General features: G+C 42.3%; 1 protein-coding gene across 1 annotated transcript in view; it reads left to right on the top strand.

The window, feature by feature from the left end:
- Window positions 1–12679: 12679 nt before the first annotated feature.
- Window positions 12680–24090, top strand: part of TGM5 (transglutaminase 5) — a 69104-nt gene continuing 57693 nt past the window's right edge. The window contains exons 1-3 of the mRNA XM_036736692.1: window positions 12680–12711; window positions 20501–20712; window positions 20824–21069. Coding sequence (XP_036592587.1) covers window positions 12680–12711; window positions 20501–20712; window positions 20824–21069 — 490 coding nt within the window. The remainder of the gene's footprint in view (window positions 12712–20500; window positions 20713–20823; window positions 21070–24090) is intronic.

Genomic DNA, 24090 nt, shown 5'->3' with positions numbered 1-24090 from the left:
CCCAGGAAATGCGCAGGAGAGTCAAAGGAGGAAGCAATGGGTCCCTTTGGGTCTGACTAAGATGCCTGGAAGTCTTCCTCAGTCTGGTACACATCCACAATTCTCAGGCCTGGGCTAGAACCAAAGGCCTCTGAGGTGGAAGGTGAATATTTGTGTATTTGGCTCCTTGATGAATTTTAGGGATAATATTAAGAAGCCAATCCCCAATAGACAAATGATCAAAAGAAATGCAAATTATTAACAACCATATGAAAGGATGTTTAAAATCACTAATAATAAAAGAAATTCACATAAAAAATCTGATATCTCTCATCCCTCCCTCCCTCTCCCCTCACTCCCTCTCTCATTCTCTCTCTCTCTAGACTTCTCTATCTCACTGTCTTCCCCAATCTGTCTCTCTGTCTCTGTCTCTGTCTCTGTCTCTCTCTCTCTGTCTCTCTCTCCCTCCCTCCCTCCCTCTTCCTTCCTCCCTCCCTCTTTCTTCTTCCCTCCCTCATGCTTCCTCTTTGCCCCCTCTCCCCCTTCTATCCATAGAGTATCTGTTAGCACAGAAAGTGGTATAATGATGGCTATATCTGAGAACTATACCATCCATCACCAATCACAAAAATGGCACAGGAATGGCATCAAGAAAGCTAGGTTAGGTCATAGAGATAGGAGTCTCTGAAAGGGGTTAACCTCAAGATTCTAAGGAATAGGCACTTTCCCAAGAAGCACAAGAAGTGGTTGAAGAAGACGAATGCCAACAACAACATTAATAATGACGATGATGATAGCTAACATTTAGAGTTTACTATGTGCTAGGCACTGTACCAAGCGCTTTACAAACATTATCTCATTTGATTTGATCTTCCCAACAACCCTGGGAGGCAGACACTATTATCTTCATTTTACAGATGAGGAAACTGAGGCAGACAGAAGCTAAGTGACTTTCCCAGGGTCACATAGCTAGCAAGTGTCTGAGGTGGGACTTGAACTCAGGTCTTCCTGACTTCAAGCACAGTATTCTATCCACTGTGCTACCTAGCTGCTGAAGTCATTGAAGCATGAGCAGAGGTCATCAAGACCCTGAGCACCAAGGTCTCCACCAAACCCAGAGACTCTAAGGCAAATGCTAGATGCACTAGATTAGCCCCAAGATTGCCACCAAATGTCCAGGACCCAAAATTGGCACTAAATGCCCAGGCCCCAACATCATTAAGCCTGATTCTAAAGTTGTCAGAACCACTGACCCTGAAGTTACCAAGCCCACTGACCTGAAGGTTTCCAAGCCAACTGACCCCAAGAGTATGAAGCCTGTTGACACCATGGTCACCAAGTCTGACCCCAAGGCCACTAAATCTGGCCCCAGGCCATCAAGTCTTACACCAAGGTCTCCAAGGCCACTAGATCTGACTCTAAGGTCAAAGTCTGATCTCAAGGCCTCTAAATCTGAAGCCAAAGTTACCAAATCTGATTCTAAAGTCAGGAAGATCAGTGATTCCAATGCTGCTAAGCCTACTGACCCTAAACCTGCTGAGCTCACTGACCCTAAGAGAGCCAAACCCAAAGATGCTGTGGTTAACTAAGTCTACTGTTCCCACGACTTCAAAATAGATGTTTCAGGAGAGGACTTGTTTAAACCCTAAATTGCTATTTTTTTTCTCAGCCAGAATATGTTCATTCATTATCTTGTTCAAATAAAAGAAATGATGAGTCATAAGAAAAAAAACCTTAACACTGAAGTTTCACCCAACATCACAAAAATTGGCAAAGATGACAAAAGATGAGTATAGTCAATATTGAGGTCAGGAAGAAGTGCAGAAAGGCAAGCACTCTAATGCATTCTTAGTGGAGCTATGAATTGGTGTAACTATTCTAGTTTCCTCTTTTTAATAACTAAATTTATTCTACAATAAATGTTCCAACATTTTACATTAAAAAAACTTTTAATATGTATATGCCTTTTGCTGCAGTGACTTGTTTTACATGATTTGTCATTGGTTCATAAATTTTGAGACACATTCATCATTATCAAACATCATATTGGATATTAAATGCACTTTTGATGAACAATCTAATTTTCCAAATTTAGCCTTGATTAGTATGTCAGGGCTTTTCTTTTTTTTAATTAAATTGTATTTTTTCAAACAAAAATCTGCCTTTTCTCATTCTCAATGTCTCCTCCCCCATTTAGAAAGCAAGAAAAACAAAATCACCATTACATATATGCATAGTTTAGCAAAACAAATTCCCAAAACAGCCATGTCCCCCTCTTCTCCTCCCCCCAAAAATGTCTCAGCTTTCACTCTGAGTCTATCACCTCTCTGTTAGGAGATAGGTAACAGGTTTCATCATGAGTCCTCTGAAATTGAGGTTGGTTCTCTATTTCAGTGTAATGATTCTGGAAAACAATTTGGAATTATGCAAATAAAACGAATAAAATGTCCATATACCCTCTGACCCAGAGATTTTACTGCTAGGTACATATCCCAAGAGATCACTGACCAAAAAGAAAGACTCCATACACACCAACATATTTACAGCAGAGAATAAGAAAATAAAGATGCCCATCAATTGATGAATGCCCTAACAAATTGTGGTACATGAATGTGATGGATTATTACTGTGCTGTAAGAAAAGACAAATCTGATGAATACAGAGAAACATGGTAAGACTTATAGGAACTGACATAAAGTGAAGTAAGCAGACCCATGATAATGCTATATGTAATGACTACAAAAATGTAAATGGAAAGAACTACCACAAAACAATGGAAACTGAATGATAGAAAATGACAAAGCTTGACTCAAAAGAAGAGATGTAAGAAGGCATATCCCCTTGTTCCTTTTCAGAGGTTGGGGGTGGGTCCACAACCATGGAACAGTGTATATTATGTCAAATTTTTTCAATCTGTTTATTAGTTTTGCTGCAAAATTTTTCTCTTCTTCCCCTTTAAAAAATGTTTCTTTGTTGTAAGGGAGGAGGCAAAGGAAGAAACATGGGGAGAAATCTGGGTGAGGTAAAAACCATAGTTTAGTTGTTTTTCAGTTGTATCCAACTCTTTGTGACAAATTTGGGGTTTTCTTGGTAAAGACACTGGCGTGGTTTGCTATTTTCTTCACCAGCTCATTTTTTTTGTTGAGTAAACTGAAGCAAACAGGGAAAGTGAGTTTCCCAGAAAAGTCTTAGGAAGTGTCTGAGGCCAGATTTGAACCCAGACAGATCAGTCTTCCTGACTATGGACCTGACACTCTATCCATTACACCACCTAAAAACTACTGATATCAACAAAAATGTATATAAAAAAGAAACTAAAGTATTAAGAAAGGGAGAGACTCTCGAATGGGTTAAGTATCCATTCCCCACAAGATTGAGCAGATATATCCTCACTTAGATGATGTGCTATGGTCCCTAGAACATCTTGTTCAAGTTCTTATTTTCCACTCCCTGCTCTAGCATCTACCAAGACCATCAAAGAAACCCTCCATTCCCCAAATTAATTGCCTGTCATGAGACTCTAACCAAAAAGTAAGACAAATGAAAGGCAGAATCAATTAAAATGGCTCATTAGGCCCATTGCCTGCCTTTCATTAAGCCCCTAGACATGCAAACTATACTTGTTTTCTTGGCTGGGTAAATACGTTTTATGTGCATTTGTGGTTTCCACCTTTTTTTGTGCCAAGTTGGATCCTCTGCTCCTTATGAAAGTCAAAAAACACACAGCCCAAAGGAGTTCCTTTTGGTCTTGTTCTTCTCTTGGCCCAAATTGGTCTAGGTGTGGCAGCTCCCTCCGCTCCTTTCTCAATTACCCAGGATCAGTTCTCTGTTTTCTACACATCTAGGTCTACAGGATCGTCTTGTACTGTATTCTAAGGCCACCAGCTAAGGATAGATGAAGCCATCTCAGCTCACCTGTCTCCAAAAAGAAATCAGATGGGCCACTGTGTTAGCAGACGCAGGTTGTTGTTGTTGTTGTGTTTGTCCTTCGTTCTCGAAGAGGACCATGATATCAGGGAGATGACGTCATGACTTGCTGTTGACTTCGATTTGAGTGAGGGAGGGCTGCGCAAGGTCACCAGCTTCACTTTCTCCTCCAGAGCCATCTGGGTCCAGTGGCCTGATATTCACCAGGAGGACTGGAGATGGCCCAGGATGCATTGGGGGACCCTGGCCCTTTCAGGCTAAGGTAGCAGACCCATCAAGTTGCCTCAATAGCAAGAGTAGGAATGGCCTTTAAATCTATCAACCATGGACCTCTGGGAAGTGGTCAAGTCATTTCAAGGAATCCGCCAATCCATATATAGGCTCACATGTAAGGGGCTATCGACATTTATCAAGCGACATTTATTATTTATCAATCAATCGACATTTATTAAGCACCTACTATGTGCCGGGCACTGCGCAATTATCTCATTTGACCCTTACGACAACCTTGTGAGGTAAGCGCTTTACTATCTCCATTCTACAAATGAGGAACTGCCCAGGGTCACACAGCTATTAAGTGTCTGAGGCTGGATTTGAACTCAGGGCCTGAAAGTCAGGCCAGGTACTCCATCTACTGCACCCTCTAGCGGCCAAAAAGAGTTCACAATCCTACGGGGAGACAACAGATCAAGGGCTGATCAAGGGAGTTGTGTGAAGACCTGGATCCCAAGACTCAGGAGGGATCCTAAGGGCATAGGTTCAGAGCTAGGCCGGACCTTGGACCCAGGATGGTTAGGTTAGTTCCTCAGAGTCACGCGGGCTATAAACATTAGAGGCAAGACTTAAACCCAGATTGTCTAACTCCACAACCAGTATCCTTGTTGCGATAGTTGCGATGTTGAAAGTGCGGGGCAGTAAGCCATTGTTGGGGGGGGGGTAGCATTTGAGAAACCCTTTCCCGAAGAGATTGTAGGCCTAACAATTGGCACTTTGTGAAGAGGACAAAAGATAGTCCTTGATTATGCCTCAATGACTGCGGGGGTGGGGGTGGGGGTGGGCGCCTCCAAGGGGGCGTTGGTGGTATAGTGGAGAGACTGCTGGACCTGGAGTCAGGAAGAACTGAGTTCAAATACAGCCTCAGATGCTTATTAGCTATCTGATCCCAGGCAAGGCACTTAATCTCACTCTCAGCCTCAGTTTCCCCATATGTAAAGTAGGGATAATGGTACCTACCTTCCATAGCTGTTGCGAGGATAAAATGAGATTTTATTTGTAAAATGATTTGCAAAATTTAAGGCTCCACAGATGGACTTCATAATAACCTGGAAAGACTTAACATGATCTGATGCTGAGTCACGGGAGCAGAACCAGGAGAACATTATACATGACTACAGACACACGGTATCTGGGACGACTAACTCTGATAGGCTTGGCTCTTCTCAGCAATGCAAGGTTCTAGGACAGCTCCAAAAGACTCATGATGGAAAAAGCTATGCACATCCAGAGAAAGAATTATGGAGTCCGAATGCAGATTGAGGCAAACTATCTGCTCTCTTTTTTTCTCTTCTTTTTTGGTTTTGTTTCTTCTTTCTCACGATTCATTCTCTTGCTTATAATTCTTCTTTACAACTTGACTACTGTGTAAATCAGTTTAATGCGAAGGTATATGTAGAACCTATATCAGATTACATGCCGTCTTGGGGGGAGAGGGGGAGGGGAGAGAGGAGGAGAAAATTTGGAACTCAAAAACTTGTGGAACTGAGTGTTGTAAACTAAAAATAAAAAATAAATTTAAAAAATCTAAGGCTCCGTATAAACACCATTATTATTATTAATTAATGACAGGGCCTATTTTAACAGGAATTGACTGGGTTGCAACCACCTCTTATAGCCTCCTAGGAATTGAGTTTCAGTGATCAAGGCAGCCTCCAAGATTATCTGGCTGACTGGGACACTTGAGAGGATAGAGATATAATCACAAAACCACGGAGTCTGAGGGTTGGAAGGGACTTAAGGCCATCTAGCTCCACTCAGAGTAATTAATGACACTTAACGATAATAACAATTAACACATATATGTATGTCTACCGCTTACTATGTGCTAGACACTTTACAATTATTACCTCATCTGATCCCCCTGACAACCCTGAGAGATAGGTGCTATTATTGTATCCATTTTACAGATGGGGAAACTGAGGCAGAGAAGAGGGTAAGTGATTTACCCAAGGTCACCCAGCTAGTGTCTGAGGTTTGATTTGAACTCAGGTCTTTCTAACTCCAAGCCCCGTGCTCTATCCACTGTGCCACCTAGCTGCCATAAGCAAAAGGAATCCTCACCATAATAAACCCAGTAAGTGGTCACCTAGCCTATGCCTGAAGACCTTGGGGAGGGGAAGCCCATCACCTCTAGAGTCGGCCCATCCTTGTCAGAGGAATCATTCCTCTGCTGGAATGCTCTCCCTCCTTATCTCTGCCTCCTGGCTTCTCTGGCTCAAAGTCCTGGCTTAAATCCCACCTTCCACAGGAAGACTTTCCTGATCCCCCTTAATTCTAGTGGCTTCTGACTGTTGGTTATCTCCATTCATCCCGTACATTGCTTATATGACCATAGTTGTTTGCACGTTGTCTTCCTCATTAGACTGTAAATTCTGTGGGATCAGGGACTATCTTTTGGCTTTTTTTGTATCCCTAGCACTTAGTGGGAGCCTTCTCCAGTTGTCCTGATTTCTATTTGGCCACTGGACCCAGATAGCTCTGGGAGGAGAAAGTGAGGCTGGTGACTTTGCACAGGCCTCCCTCGCTTAAATCCAATTCACTTGCAAGTCATGGCATCACCTTCCTGATGTCATGGTCCTCTTCGAGAATGAAGGACAAAGGACAACACTTAGCACAGTGCCTGGCACATAGCAGGCACTTAAATTATTGACTGACTTTGTGCCAGCCTGCAGATGAGAGCCAAAAGAATGTTATCGTCCCTTTTCTGGAAGACAGAGCAGAGCACAGGAGAGCACCCTTGGATCAGAGGGAAGGATAAAGTTATCCATGTGCACCATCTTCCTTCTCCCCCACCCCCACTGTTAAGAGCTAACTTAGTAGAGAAGCACATGGGAGTTACCTATACTCACCCACAGCTTTCTTACCTCTTCTGGCTAGTAGCAGAGTTCTGATAATGGACTTCCCCACTCTAAGAGCAATATAGGACGGAGAATTTGCAAAGAAACATGGTAAATGCAGATGGGTGGACTAAGAGGAAAGCTTATAGATAATACTCCCAAAACCCCACCTCTCAGTTTGAGGGGGAAATTTTCTCATCAGCATGACCCCAGAATCTGGCCTTCTAGCAGAAAAGGAAGATTTTGGGGATAGTTCCAGCCTTGGAAGTTATTCAAGAGCTCAGAGACCCAACAGGTCCTGAGCATCTTGCCTCTTGAAGATAGGAGATTGCCCATATGGTCCCTAAGGCTAGAGGAGTATCGAGGGGATGAGAGCCATGGTTTTGTGGAGCAAGAGAACTGGGCCCAGCAACCTCTTCCTATCACAACAACATATTCAAACTCCACAGGGAGCAGCTAGGTGGTACAGTCGTTAGAGTGTCAGGCCTGGAATCAGGAAAACTCATCTTCCTGAGGTCAAATCTGGCCTCAGACACTTACTAGCTAGATGACCCTGGGTAAGTCTCTTAACCCTGTTTGCCTCAGTTTTCTCATCTGTAAAATAAGCTGGAGAAGGGGATGGCAAACCACTGTGGGATCTTTGCTAAGATAACCCCAAAGTGAGTCAGAAATGACTGAACAACAAAGTTCAGACTCCACAGTCCCACGGATGGGAAGAAAGCTGTCTATCCCTCAGCCCCAAAAGTCTGTTTTCTTTCCAGAGCAAATACAGTCTAGAAGGAACTATAGAATCCAGTGGAAAAGAGGGATTTCACCCAGTCATCCTGATGTTGTCCTAATGTTCAACATGGAGTTTGGTTCTCTTCCGAGGGGAATTTATGGCCTACTGTGAATGTTTTCAGTGTTTACTTTATCTGTTTATGGGCTCCTAGGGGCCTTTTGTATTTTTTTCCATTTTTGGTGGGCTAAAATAAAGGCTGTCCTTTATGTATTTGTTACCTTGAAAGTTTGTATGAGAACTGGGGATCCACCATATTTCTGAAAACCGGGGCATGAGTTATGCAGGAGTAATAATCAAAGATTTCCTAGGGAACGAAAGATAGGTAGAAGTATAGAAGCCAAAGAAAAATGAACTTTTGGAGTCAGTCATAGAGAATAGACCATCTGTATAAACCCAAAGTTTGGGGAATCTGGGCTACAGGTAATGTATGAATAAGCAAACACACTTCCTGCTCCAACCTTTCACGTGTATAGATGCTGCTATGATTAATTACGTATGAATCCATACTCTCTTCTTGTCATTAAATGTACCATTAATGAATATTAATAGCATAGCTGCTCTTTGAGGTGGGGAGGGTGGTTCATGGCATTTTTTGGATGTAAAAAGGAATCATCGTACTAAAAGGGTAATAGGCAACTATTGACCTACTGCGCGGGTGAGGGCAGGTGCATTTGGGTAGCAGAGATGGTACGTGGAGGTCAAATATAAGCAGAAAAAAGAGGTTAGTCATTTTTCTTTTTTTAATTATTATTTATTTAATATTTTTAGTTTTCAGCATTGATTTCCACAAGATTTTGAGTTACAAATTTTCTCCCCATTTCTACCCTCCTCCCCACTCCAAGATGGCATATATTCTGATTGCCCCATTCCCCAGTCAGCCCTCCCTTCTGTCACCCCACTCCCCCCCATCCCCTTTTCCCTTACTTTCTTGTAGGGCAAGATAGATTTCTATGCCCCATTGCCTGTATATCTTATTTTCCAGTTGCATGCAAAAAAACCTTTTTTTTTTAACATGCTTTTAAAACTTTGAGTTCCAAATTCTCTCCCCTCTTCCCTCCCCACCCACCCTCCCTAAGATGGCAAGCAATTCAACATAGGCCACACGTGTCTCATTATGCAAAACCCTTCCACAGTACTCATGTTGTGAAAGACTAGGTTAGTCATTTTCAATAGAAAAAACCTCTTGCAACATTGCAGACACTGTTAGATTCAAGTGATGTCGGTTAATGTTGCTAAACTGCTTTTTCCCCCTCTCTTATTCTTTGTTATAAGGGATGTTTCTCTGCCTAAGAAAGGGGGAAAGGATATCTATCTATCTATCTATCTATCTATCTATCTATCTGTCTATCTATCTTTCTGTCTGTCTGGCTGTCCGTCTCTCCGTCTGTCCATCTGTTCGTCTATCCGTCTGTCTGTCTGTCTATCTATCTATCTCTATCTGTTGCAACTAGATGTCACAGTGGATAGAGCACTGAGTCTGGAGTCAAAAAGATCTGGGTTCAAATCCAACCTCAGACACTTACTAGTTATGTGACTCTGGGCAAGTCACCCCAACCCTGTTTGACTCAGTTTCCTATCTATAAAATGAGCTGGGGAAGGAAATGGCAAACTACGCCAGTATCTTTGCCAAGAAATCCCAAATGGGGTCATGAAGAGTCGAAAACAAGTAAAAAAAAATGACCCAGTAACAAACATCTATCTATTATCTATCAAAATGAAGATGATGTTAAAAGAAAAACAGAAGAAAAAGTCTGACCTTGATTGCTCGTTAGCCTCTCTGAAGGTGGAGACAGGGGAGTAACATACAAAGAAGAGGGCTGTCCTTTCTGCAAACACACTTTAAAATGGCTGGTCCTCGAGGCCTACCTGGCTGATGAAAGTCACAAACAGACAAGAATTCCATGTAGTCCACCACGCTGGCAGAAAACTTTGTATTTATGAAAACCATGCTTCCCACCCTCCCGCTCTGCTACCAACAATAATAAATCATAATAGTCAACATTCATACATAGCTTTAAGGTCTGCAAAGTGCTTTTCAATATTATTTCATTTGTTCCTCATAAGAACCCTGGTAAGTCAGTGATATTTTATAAATGAAGAAAATGAGTCTAAGAGAGATTCAGTGATTTGCCCAGGGTCACACAGCTTTTAAGTCTTTGAGGCAGGATTAGAATTCGGGTCTTCCTGAAGGGGAGAGTGCTTTGGGCAGAATTATAACTAGGAATTTTTGCACTCAGGAAAAATTCAATTGGGGTGAAAATTGGATGTACAAACCAAACACCAACAGGTTCCACTTTCCCTTAGAGGATGTTTATAATTTAAATCTCGGTAGCACACTATTTAATTCTCCAATCAAATAATGGAAAGGAGATCCTCAGTGCCAAGAGGATGACATATAAAATTTCCAGCTAACAAGAATGTGCGCCAACTTCTCAAATAGGCAAAGAATAGATGGTACACTTCACTCCACCCTCCTTAAATCAACTTGAAGACGTACAACCCCAGAGGTCAGGGCCCTGGGGCAAAACTCTGGTCACTCCACCCTAGTTGTGGCTCTGGCTGTGGCAATATTTGTCAGCTACCCCCAATGATTTCTCAATATTTTCCAGAGCTGGACCTATAGAAAATTAAGAAGTAGGAAGCTTATCTCCTGATGCCACCACCTCTTAAGTTTTCTGTTCCCCCACTCACTGTGATACCCCACCTGGCTCTGCTTTCCTATGCCAGCTTATAATTAACTAGTAATTGTGAGTCACATTTGTGTAGGGTTGTAAAGTTTGCAATTCTGTGAGGAAGGCAGTGCCAATAATTAATCTCTATTTTATGAATGAAAAAAGTCTCAAAGAGATTAAATGATGTACCTGGGCCAAAGATGGGATTGAAGATGGGGTTCAAACCTGGTCCCCAGGTCAGGGGGATAATAGTAGAAGTAGTAGTAGTAGTAGTAGTAGTAGTAGTAGTAGTAATAATAATAACAATACTATCTACCTCCTAGGGTTGTTACAGGGCTCAAATACTATAATAATATTTGTAAAGCATTCATCAAGTGGCCTGCACACAGTAGGTACTATATAAGTGTTAGCTATTATTATTATATACTCCCAAGTAATCTGGGATCTGCTATATTCCTATGTTATAGATGTGCGTTCAATGTCAATCTAAAGCAGTGGTTCCAGTTTCAGGTATAATAGCCACCCAGGTGGTGACCCTCGAATCATACTGATCTTTCTTTCGCTCTGTCAGTCATAGGATAGGCCTAGATACTACCACTGGACTTTTTTTTTCTTAGGTTTTATTGCTGTTCTTTTGTTTCTGATTTAAGAAATAATCCCCTCCCAGAAAGCCATTTTTTATAACAGTTTAAAAAAAGAGTTTCCCTCTTTTTAGCAAGAATTAATCAATATATCAAAAAAGTCTAGCAACATACGCAGTATTCCACACCCATTGACGCCCACATTTGCAAAGAAGCATCCTATATTTCCTCTTGCTTTACTATATTTACTTTGTAAATTTCTCTGGCTCTATCAAATTTGATGCATAGCAGTGTTGGAAAGAAAGGCAGTTCGGTGGCACAGCAGATAGAGTGCCAGGCCTGGAGTTAGGAAGACTCATCATCCTGAGTTCAAATCTGGCCTCAGACACTTACTAGCTGTGTGACCCTAGGCAAGTCACTTTCCTCATCTATAAAATGGTCTGGAGAAGGAAATGGCAAACCACTCTAATATCTTTGCTAAGAAAAACCCAAATGGAGTCACAAAGAGTTGGACCCAACTGAAAACCACTGAACAAGTGTTGAAAAGAAATGTTTTCTGATATTAAGGCAGGCTGGGTTTTGTGGACACTTGATATAGAGAAAGGGACCTATCTACTCAACATCAGGCTAAATTCTAAGCTGAGTAGACTGGCTGAGGGTGAATCCCTCAACCATGTCTCACCCCAGGGCTCTACCTCCCTTGACCATCAGGCTGGATTAAGGACTAGACATCTCCTCTTCTGCCGTGTTCTAAGAAGGTGGCTAAACTGTTACATTTGGCCCTGGAATTCTGATATTTATTCCTCCCAAGAAAGAAGCTCCCCTTTCCTACTGGAGGTGTGGCTAAACGTCAGTTCTTATGAAAAAGATCTGAGGGTCTTGGTGGATTGCACACTCAATAGGAATCAGTAGTGTGACGTGGCAACCAAAAAAGCTAATGCTATTCCAGGCTGCATCGAGAGATGCAGAATATCCAAACTGAAGGAAGTCACAGTTCCACTGTATTCTAGTTGTGCCATTTCTCCAGCATTGTTTTCAATATGTTAGGAAAAACACCTTACTTTAAGAAAGACCCGGACAAGCTGCAGCATATTCAGAAGAGGGCAGCCAGGCTGGCTAGAGGACGGGAGAACACATCTTACAAGGATCTGTTGGAGGAACGGGGAAAGTTTACCCTATTGAAGAGAAAACATAAAAGACACAGACGACAGCCTTTAAGTATTTGGAGGGCCACCAAGTAGAAGGACAAGATTTGTTCCACATGACCCCAAAGGGCAGAACTAGACTAGGACCAGTGATGGATGTTGCAAGGAGGTAGGTCTCAACACAATGTAAGATAAAAAACCTTCCTAACGAAGCTATTTCAGAATGGAATGGGCTGCCTCGGTGGGGAATAGACCTCTCCTCGGTGGGAGTCTTTAAGAAGCAGTTGGATGATACTTGTTGAGGACTGATTGAGAGGATTCTTGGTCAGACACAAGATGGCGGTCATGAGGCTTTGAGTTCTTAGGTCCAGTGATCCTTTATTTGTTACTCTCCTGCTGCTGTCACCTTTCTACCTGGCACTGAGGTTGAGTACACCTTCTGAGAAATAGTAGTATTGTTTAATATTTATCAAAGGCCCACATGGCACTTGGTCCTGACAGCCCATTGGTCAGGTAAGCCAAGCAACCCTGCCAAAAAAAACCTGAGGTGAACTGAGAAAACCAGTTGCGATCTGCCCTGTAACCAGGAGGAAGCCTCCTTGCTAGACCCGCCTCCAGCACCTTCTGGAGTTGATTGAATGGAAGGTGAGGTCAAAATTCCAGGCACAGGTTCCCTGAAGCTCCAGTCCATCCAGCTGTTGTGCTGACAGCAGAGCAGAGAGAGGCATCAGCCATGGAACAAGGTAGGAAAGGACCCACACATACATATAAACACCTAGCTGAGACAACAAAGGGAAAGAGAAAACGGGAATGCGGAGGGAAGAGAGATGTGAATTGATGAAACCAAACCAGGCTGAAAGAGCAGGTGTGGAACTCTGAGACGAAAACTTAGGACAAACCTGACTGTCTGCTGATCACACCTAGGAGGCGGGAGGTTTGGGGATGATGGGAGCATCAGGTACCTGGAAGCCGGATGAAGACGGCAAAAGCCAGGGTCAGAGTTCAGGAAGTCAGCATGACCTCTGGCAAAACAGCTGGAAACTGGACAGGGATTTAGAGCTGGTGATGATTTAGTCTAACCTCTTCATTTTAAGCTCAGACAGGCGATTTGTCCAAGGTCATGCAGCTGGCTAGTAAGTGGCAAAGCTAGCTTTCGAACTCAGAGCTCCAGGGTTCTTTCCCACTACTCTGTGCTGCCTCTCAAGAGACCCAAGTTCTAGTTCTGGCTTTGCCATTGAATTGCTGTGTGGCTTGGGACAAGTCGGCCTTCTGGAGTTTTCTCCTCCCTTCATCAGGATGGGCTGATGAAGCTTGCACTACCTGCCTCACAGGATTGTGGTGAAGAAGGTGCTTTGGAATCCATAAAGCCCTACTAAAATGAAAGCTCTGGAGTTTCTTACGTTTTTTTCTTGACCTCAGGTACCTCTAAACTGTGCCCCACTTCTCCTCCACCTCATCCTACATCATGATCCTGTCTGCATCCTTAATCTGTTTTCTCTAATTCTGTAAATCCTCCTTCCTTTCTCCTTTGAAAAATTCTTACTCACCTCACACAACCTTCACAAAACCACTCTGGGGGGAAAAGCACACACCCTGTCCTACCGATGTAAAATACAAAGCTATAAACTTTAGAAAACAAAAGCATAGGATATAGCCTTGTCCCAGTCATGTGTCTAGGAACAGATAACAACTAGAATCAGTCTGTTTTAGCAGAGTTAGCTACAATGAGTGGCATTTGTTGTGTAGACAATTAGTCATGTCCCACTCTTTGTGCCCCCATTTGGAGTTTTCTTGGCAAAGATACTAGAGTGCTTTGCCATTTCCTTCTCCGGCTCATTTTCCAGATGAGGAAACTGAGGGTTCAGTGATTACACAGCTAGTAAGTGTCTGAGGCTGCATTTGAACTCAAGTCTTCCCGACTCCAGGGCCAGTGCTCTAGCCACCATCTACCCAGCTGTCCCATATAATGCGTCATACAATGACAGGTATACAGCAGTTAAATCTATGTTACAAAGTGATTCATGTCTATTTTTCCTATACTCATTAGCCATTGTCTTTCTGCTATTTTGGAAAAACTAATACTATAGTCAGTGCAAAATGTTTGGTTTTTAATTCAATTTTATTTTTTTAATTGACCAAAATCTACTTTCTTCTCCTCTCACTTCTCTCCCTCCCAAATGAAAAAGAAAAACACAGCCCTTGTAACAAACGTGCATAGTCAAGCAAAACAAATCCCCTCGTTGTTCACATCCAAAAAATACTACATATCTCTATCTGGACCCAGAGTCCATTGCTTCTCTGACAAGGGTTGGGCAGCAGGTGCCACGACTCCTCTGGAATTGTGGCTGGCTAATGCGTTGATCAAAATTCTTAAGGCTTTCAAAGTTTTTAAAATAGTGTTGTTATTGTAGAAATTATTCTCCTGACTTTTCTCAGTGAACAGTATTTATTGGATGCCACTAACTGGCCTTTTGTATGCGTATGTTACTGTCCCAGATAAGAGTGGGCAAAAGACTGAGTGTGTGGAAGGTTAGAGAGAAAGTGGGATATAGCAGATAGGATACCACATCTGAGATTAAGATATGTTTTTATCACAAACTTGGCAACCTTTTGGCAAATCGATTCATCTCTCCGGGCCTCAGTTTCTTTAAAATGAAAGGGTTGGACATTATTATTATAATAACCAAGAAGCTTGACCCTAGAAAAGAGTTGAAAAATAGACCTCTTTCCCTTCTTTGCAGAGGTGGGGGGTTATGGGTATGGAATGTTGCACACACTGTCACACTCAGTTGATGTTAGTTGGTTTGGCTGAATTAGTTTTCCCCTCTTTCTTTTAATTTTTTTTGTTGTTGTTGCAAGGGGTGGTTCACTGGATGGGAGAGAAAGGAAGGACTTACTCAGTAATAAAGGCTACATAAAAATAAAATACAGCAGTAACATTTTTTCAAATGAGATGGTTATACTGGGTGTCCTCTAAAGCTCCTTCCTGTTCTAAATTGATCACTACCATTGGGAAAATAAGTCAAAACATGTTCCCTACTGAAAGTGCGTTGGTAGGATTTTTTAATGTGAAAAGACTAGATGCTACGAAGGGATGCTGAGGACATGAGGACATAGTCCTTGTCCTCAAGGAACTTACAGTCTAGTGGGAGACACTGGATGAACACACGTGATATAAGAACATACCAAAAAGATATACAAATGACTGCATGATGCTACGGACACCCACAGAGAGGCCAGACGAAGTGAGGAGTTAAAGGCGAGCTGGTATCAGTCAGAGAAGATGTCACAGAGGAGGTGAATTGAGTGATGTTCTGGAGGAGGAAAATGGTGTGGGAGGGGGCATTCCACATACGGGAGTAGGTCAGAGGTGGGAGGGAATAAATCTCATGTGTGGGGATAGAAAGCAAAATTTCCTGACAAGAGCGGAGAGTCAAGGCTGGAATGGTGGGAGGAGGGACAAGCTATCCAGGGGTGTCATGTGAAAGAGAGACTACACATATTTTGCTTGGTACAAAAGGGAAGCCCTTGTATCAGTGAGTAGAAGATGAAGGAAGATGAATTTGACATCTAAATAAGGGAAGAATTCCTGACAATGGAGGATGTACAGACGTGAAATGCTTGCCTTGATAGCTAGTGAGCACCTCATCACTGGAGGTCTTCAAATCAGAGCTGCTGGGGATATTGTAGACGGGGTTCCCTTTCAGATAGAGGTGGAATTAGATGATTTCTGATGTTCCTTCTGACTCTGAGATTCTATAATTCTATGATACGTTAGGATTCAGGGGGTGGGGAGCCTGCGGCCTCGAGGCCTCATGTGGTCCTCTAGGTCTTCAAGGGTGGCCTTTTGACGGAAACCAAATTTCACAGAACAAAAGTTTAGATTCAGTCAAAGGGCCACACTTGAGGACCTAGAGGGCCACATGCGGCCTCGAGGCTGCAGATTCCTCACGCCTGTTTTAGGTCATAGCATACCCTCATCTTCACCTCTTAAACACCCTAGCTCCCTTCAAAGCTTAGTGCAAATATAGGCTCGTTGTTACTGTTGTTGCTGCTGCCGTAGTGGAGCAGTTTCAGTCGTGTCTGACTCTCTGTGACCCCATTCGGGGTTTTCTTGGCAGACACACTGGAGTAGTTTGCCATTTACTTCTCTAGTTCATTTTACAGATGAGGAAACTGAGGCAAACAGGGTTAAGTGACTTTCCCTATGAGGCTGACTGAAGGAGCTAGGGATAGTCAGCCCAGAGAAGGAAAGATTTAGTATAGACTTCAGGTATCTGAAGGCAAGTCACATGGAAGAAAGATTGTTGGGGGGTGTAGCTAGGTGGCGCAGTAGATAGAGCACTGACCCTGGAGTCAGGAGGATCTCAGTTCCAATGTGGCCTCAGACCCTTGACACTTACTAGCTGTGTATAAGTCACATAACCACAACTGCCTCAAAAAAAAAAAAAAGTAAAGAAAGATTATTGTTCTGGTCCCGTGGGGGCAATAGGTGTTTGTTCTTCATTCTTAAAGAGGACCATGACATCAGGGAGGTGATGCCATGACATGAAAATGAATTGTATTTAAGTGAGGGAGGGCTGTGCAAAGTCACCAGTCTCACTTTCTCCCCTGGAGCCATCTGGGGCCAGTGGCCGGATATAAATCAGGACATCTGGAGATTGCCCTGTCTGCAGTGGGAGAACTTGGCCTTTTTGGGGGGCAATAGGTAGAAGCTGAACAAAATCACAAGACTTGATGGGAGGAAAAGCTTCCTAACAATTAGTTATCCAAAAGTGTAAAAGGCAGCTTTGGGAAGTCATGGGTTTCTTCTCACATGGTGGGGTCTTCAAGCAAAGGCAGAATGAGAGTCAGTTTGGGGGGAAGCAGAAAACACACTGGAGGAAGCGTTTCGGTTCTGACAGAGACCTTGGTTCAAATTCCACCCCTGACACTTACTAGCTATATCAACTAAGCTATTTTACCTTTCTGAGCCTCATCTGTAAAACAGGGGTACAAATATCATCTCCTTGCTCTCAGAAAAGCCTGGAGAGACTTGCATGAGCTGATGCAAGGTTTTAAATACTAGATTAAGGAGTACAGACTTCATTCTATGGGCAATGGGAAGCTATTGAAGTTTTTTAAGCTGCAAAATGACAGAACCAAAGCTGTATTTGGGAGAGATTAATTAGACATTAAAATGTAGGATAGACTAGAAAGAGGGAAGAGACTAGAGGCCAATGGAGACCAGTTAGGACAGGGGTTCTTAACTTGGTGTCCGTGGATAGATTTCAGGAAATCTGTGAACTTGGATGGGGAAAATTACATTTATTTATTTATGAAACAAAACAAGAATTTTTATAATGTAGTACCATAAAAAGGTGATTGTACATGAAACTGCAAATCTACTGTGCCCAGCTTGCTATTCTTTTCAAATATACAACCATATATATTTCTTTTTTTTCTCCCTCACCCTAGAGATGGCTACCATTGGACACAAATAGGTATAGATAGATAGATATAGATAGATAAATATGTGTACATATATGTATATATATTATACATGTATATAATTATATATGTAATATATACACATATACATTATATGTGTATATATAATTATCTTATACATACTTCTATTTATCAGTTCTTTCTCTGGAATGCAGACAGCATCTTCATATGTCCTTCACAGTTAATTTGGGTATTGATAATAGCCAAAATAACTTATTCATTCAAAGTCATTCTTAAAACAATATTGTTGTTACTGTAAAAAAATTAAAAATATGTTTTAATTTTAATTTATCTTTAGTTTTCTTTTTAGTCCTATGTATTTTATTTTATTCATTTAAAAATATTATTTGTGAAGTCACTAGATTGCCAAAGGGTCCCTGACACAAAATAGGTTAAGAATCTATTATAAGGGGGCAGCTAGGCGGCACAGTGAATAGAGCACTGGCCCTGCAGTCATGAGGACCTGAGTTCAAATCTGGCTTCAGACACTTGACACACTTACTAGCTGTGTGACCTTGGGCAAGTCACTTAACCCCAATTGTCCTGCTTTCCCCCCTCAAAAAAAAAGAATCTACCATATTTCCCCATGTGTAAGACGCACCTTAATTTGGGGGCCCGAAATTTGAAAAAAAAAATGCATTCCATAAGGTTATTGAACTCAAGTTTTATTCATCATAAAATTCATACAACTCCTCATTACTGTCAAAACTCCCATCCATTAGTTTGTCTTCATCTGTCTTTGAGGACGAAACACTGTCTTCATATATTGCCTGGTCCTCAGTTCCATCTATGGCATTTGAAATGCCACACTTCTTAAATGACTTGACAATGATCTCAATCTCGATATTATCCCAAGATGTTTTCACCTTTTCACCTTAAAGTTTATATAGCTGTTTGTAAAGCTCTCTCTGTGTGTATATCACCTCATTTGATCCTTACCATAACCCTGTGAGATAGGTAGTACAGGTATTTTACCCTTGTTTTACAGATGAGGCTCAGAAAGGTAAAATAGCTTGGTTGATATAGCTAGTAAGGGTCAGGGGTGAGATTTGAACCAAGGTCTCTATCAGATCCGAAACACGTCCTCCAGTGTGTTTTCTGCTTCCCCAAACTGACTCTCATTCTGCCTTTGCTTGAAGACCCCACCATGTGAGAAGAAACCCAAAGTACAAACTTCTCCTATAGTTGGTTTCTTCACTCTTGCCTCTCATGGCCTTCTTCTGCCGTGGCATTTTCAGTAGGGTTTCTTCTTCCTGTCGTCAGTCTCAGATTGTTTCAGCAGCACGATTTCCATTAACTTTTGCTAACTGGATCACTTTTAACTTGAATTCAGCACTGTATTAACATCTTTTCTGATCCATTTCTGGGCAGAACATGGCAAAACGTAACCTAATATACTGGTAACAAATGCGAAACAATGAGTGCAAAGACAACAAGCGTGAAAAAATGGGAAATGCAAGTAAAAAAATCTATAACCACTGTATAAGATGCACCCAGTTTTTAGACCCCAAATTTTTCAAAAAAGGGCACATCTTATACATGGGGAAATATGGTATTATAAGATTGTTTACAAAAATCCAAGAGAAGCAACAACATTCTGGATTGGCGTGGTTGTGTCAGTGGGAGTAGAAGAAAAATGATGGAGATGAGGAACTCTAACTTGGGCAGATACCACATTCTAATGGAGGAGACACGTATTTATATAAATAGATATAGCATAAATATAAAAAGCAGTTAAATACAAGGTAGTTTGGAAGGCAAGAGACCAGCAGATTGAGAAATCAGAAAAAGTTTCTCAGGCATAAGATGGTGTTTAAGCTGCATCTTAAAGGGAGAGAACCATGTAGCAGAGGCAAGGGGTGGCGAGCAGAGAGTATGTTCCATGTACGCAGAAGGGGAAAGATAGGTTGAAGATAGGATAGAAATGATGGGAACCCTGGGGGAAGTGACCACTTCACATTAGAATTTGTGACAGAGAGTAAGTACAGCTCTAAATAAACCACCATTTAGATTTTTGTAGAACCTAATTCAGAGGACCAGCTAGATGGTTCGGTGGATAGAGTGCTGAACCTGGAATCAGGAACACCTGAGTTCAAATCCAACCTCAGACACTTACTAGCTGTGTGACCCTGGGCAAGTCACGTCACCCTATTTGCCTTAGTTTCCTCATCTATAAAATGAACCGGAGATGGAAAGAGCAAACCACTCTGGTATCTTTGCCAAGAAAACTCCAAATTGGGTCACAAAGAGTAGGACATGACTGAAATGACTGAACAACAAAAAGGAAAAACTTTCTAACAATTACAGCTGTCCCAAAGTGGAATGGGCTCCTTTGGGAGGTAGTGGTGTCCCCCTCATTGGTGGTGTTTGTAGGTAAGTTGTAGAAGAGATTCTTGTTTAGGCACAGGTTGGGTGGTGCAGGCTTAGGTCTCTTCTAGCTTCTGAGATTCTGTGAAACCTTCAAATATTTGAAAACAGACATTAAATCTCCCCTAAATATTTTCTTCTCCAGGTTGCATCATCTTTTATTACATTTTATGGGGAGCCCTTGTTGCCCCAACTTCAATTTCTTTTCAGGGTCTGTCCCAAAGTGATGGACAACAACTTGCCACTCTGGCTTATGAAGCCCCTAGGACATGAAGCATCTTCCTGGTGATGGATTATTTCCTTAATCCTGTCACTTACAGGGAAACTCAGGCTTTCTTCTCCCCAGGTCCTACTTCAACAGGAAGAGAGGAGACTGGGCACTAAGCAACCTGCAGCTTTGGTTTTGTAGCAGACTCAGGGGAGTTCGGCTAGGCTAAAAAGAAAGGGGAACAACCCATATTCTCTGCCTGTTCACAGGGCTGGAGGTGTCTGTCTCCGATTTCCAGTGCTACCAGAACAATGTGCAGCATCACACAGAGGAGATGAGTTTCCAGCGGCTCATCGTGCGTCGGGGCCAGGCTTTCTCCATCACACTGTACTTTAAGAACAGGGGATTCCAGTTGGACATGGACAAAATCATCTTCATCACAGAGACTGGTGAGTCATCCCTCAAGAAGGGAGCTGAAAGGTGAGGGGACCAGAGGAGAGTAACCGGGAGAGATCAGGTACTACGTTGGTCTCCTCACAGACGCTTACGTTGGTCCTTAGGTCCAAAGCCTGACCTCTCCATGGGCACCCGAGCCATATTCTCCATAGAAGAACAAAACTTCAAGAGCCCTTGGATTGCACTGATCAAGTCCAATGGGGCCAACTCCCTGGAGGTCAGTCTATGTGCCCCGCCCATGGCAGCGATTGGTGAATACCTTCTGAAAGTTCACATTGATCCCTTCCAAGGACCCGTCACAGCATATCACCTTGGGGAGTTCATTGTTCTCTTCAATCCTTGGTGTCCAGGTAGGGATGAGTCTTCTAGCCTCTTTCTCCCATTTCTGTTTGTCCTTTCGGTCGCGTCCTACTCTTGGTGACTCCATCTGGGGTTTTCTTGACAAAGACGCTGGACTGATTTGCCATTTCCTTCTCCATCTCCCTTTACAGATGAGGAAACTGAAGCAAACAGGGGTTAAGTGATTTGTCCAGGGTCACACAGCTAGTAAGCTTCTCTGGCTGAATTTGAACTTGGGTCTTCCTGACACCTGTCCCAGAGCTCTAGCCATTGCTCCATTTAGCTGTCCCTCTCCTTTCTGCCGATCTGTAATTATGATGGACTATCCTTCAGCCCTTGTCCCTCATCCCTACCACTTAGGTCCATTCTCAGGCCCCCAATTCCAGGCATTAAGACCCTTGCACTCCAGGGGCTGGGAGCTTTTAAAAATTATTTCATTTGAAAAAAATACAACAAAAACTGAAGATCATTAATGAATCCTCATATACATAATCCCTTTTTTGTCTGTGGCAATGACCACACTGGCCACATCCTCAACACAGATCTGGCTGGAATTGTTTTGGGGTTACTAGTACAATGGATGTACAATGGATTATATAGTGTGAGGATTACGTATTTAGAACTGTAAGGGTTCTCAAAAGCCAGCTGGTCCAACTCCCTTTACTTTACAGAGAACAAAACTAAGGCACCTAGAGGCTATGTGGCTTGCCCAAATGTGGATCTGAACCTAGGTCTTCTCATGACAAATCCAGATCTCTTTCCATTTATACTTGGCTACATGGGTATGTACGTGCATATATGTATGTATTTTATATGTAATACATAGATTTATTTTTCAAACTGCCCTCACATTATCTCATTCACTCCTTGGAACAACCTGATGACATTTCGAACAATAATAATACTCGTTACTGACCACTTGACAGTTGAGGAAATTGAAGCCTAGAGAGCTGAGTGAACAAGTATTTATTAAGTATTTATTATTACCATGTGCCAGACACTGTGCTAAATGCTGTGGATACGAAGAAAGTTTTGGTAAATTTTGTAAATAAAAAGTTTTTTTAAATTAAAAAAAATAGTCCCTGCCATCAAGGAGCTTACATTCTAATGGAGAAGACAACATGCAAAAACTAGGAACGTATAAGATATATAAATGGAAGGTGATCTCGGAGGGAAGCCACAAGTAGGGTGGAGATGAGGGGATCAGGAAAGACCTCTTGGATTTTGAGCTGTCTTAAAGGAAGCTAAGAAAGCTAGGTGAGGAATTAGGGTAAATGACTTGTCCAGGGTCAGGGTCCACTTGTCCAGGGTCGACTCAGCAAGTGCCTAGTGGAGCTATGATTAGAATCCAAGTCTCCTAACTCCTAGTTTCTGTTATACCACTGCTGCCTCTACAGTAGCACCATGTTATACCCAGTGGACCATACCCCTTCTTTAGTTTATTGACATTTGAGGGGACCAGGGAAGACCTCTTGGGTTTTTAGCTAAGTCTAAAGGAAGCTAAGAAAGCTAATAGTCATAGATGAGGAATTAGGGCAAATGACTTGTCCAGGGTCACTCGGCAAGTGCCTGGTAGCACTTATTAATTAGATAATTATATAATTTATATAAATTCTAATTATATAATTAGAATCCAAATCTCCTGATTCCTAATTTCTGCTGCCCCTACAGTAGCACCCTGTTATACCCACTGTGTCATACCCTTTCTTTAGTTTACTGCCATTTTGGATTAAGACAGGTGGTTATTATGAAACTTTGTCCTTAATTGGGTCAGAGGATGGCTGCCAATGCGCACTCAGAGACTTGGACTATTCTCTCTGGGCCCTCCTGCTCAGGTGCTACTCCATATTGTGCAACAAAAGGCATATCCAGGGTCACTAGACAAGTTTGTCAATGTCCTGTCTAAAGTGAGGCGCTGAGGACTAAATGCAGTGCTCCAGATGTCGCCCAACTAAGGCAGAGTAAACCAGGACTGTCGCCTCCCTTGTTCCAGACAATGTGCATCTACCAATGCAGCCTTTGATTGCATTAGGTTTGTGGGATCCCACGCCACACTGAAGGTTTATACTGAGCTTCTAGCCCACTAAATCCTCTAACGTTTATTCACATGAACCATTGCTTTGCTATGCTTCCCCAATCCTGTCCTTGGGTAACTCATTTTTGGAATGCCAAATGTCAGACTTTAATTTTTTTTGGACCAGACCTGAGAGTTCACTGTTATCAGGAATTCCCAGTGAAAAGACTCACTCTCCCAATGCAAGATCAGCACCTGCTCTTGTATCTTGGAGAGTTTCCTGGGGGCACTGAGAGGTTAAATGACTTACCCAGGGTCACACAAACAGAAAATGTCATAAATAGACTTGAACACAAGTGTTCTTGACTCCAAGGAGAGCTCTCTATCCATCATGCCAAACGGCCTCTCTTTGCTTCATCACTTAGCCTCATTATTCAATCCCAGACACTATCTGTGGAACCCTGAATGAGTGACTCTGTCTCCCTCAGTTTTCCTCAACTGTAAAATGTGGATAAATAATAGCACTTAACCCACAAAGTTGTTATAAAAATCAAATGAATAATATCTGTGAAGTACTCCACACAGTGCTTGGCACATAGCAGGCACTTAATAAATGCTTGTTCCCTTTCCCCCTTCCCTATTAAATCGAGTCTTCTTAGAAAAGGCCCAGGGTTCCAGCCTGTCACACTCCTTTTGCATATTGACTCAGTCTTCCACCCCATTAGGTATCCCTCCCAGCTTTGAGTCATAGAACTGTAGAATCCAGGCATGGGAAGGGACTTCAAGCCTAATCTGTTTTTAATGGTATGGATATTTATCTGTGCCATCTATAGATGAGAACATCTATCTGGTTCTTGTTCTTAATGGATAGATTTATTGGTAATGTACCGTGTAAACCACAGCCCTTGCACTGTCTAAAAGCAAAGCTAGATCAAAGCAGAGAGCCAAGCTAATCCAACTCCCACCACAATCACAAATCTTCTTTATGTCATCAACAAAAGATCACCCAGCTTTCTCT

The sequence above is a fragment of the Trichosurus vulpecula genome, chromosome 8 (genome assembly GCF_011100635.1).
Source record: "Trichosurus vulpecula isolate mTriVul1 chromosome 8, mTriVul1.pri, whole genome shotgun sequence".
Lineage (NCBI taxonomy): Eukaryota > Metazoa > Chordata > Mammalia > Diprotodontia > Phalangeridae > Trichosurus > Trichosurus vulpecula.
The sequence above is the reverse complement of the archived record's forward strand: the minus strand, read 5'-3'. Positions and strand labels throughout refer to the sequence as shown.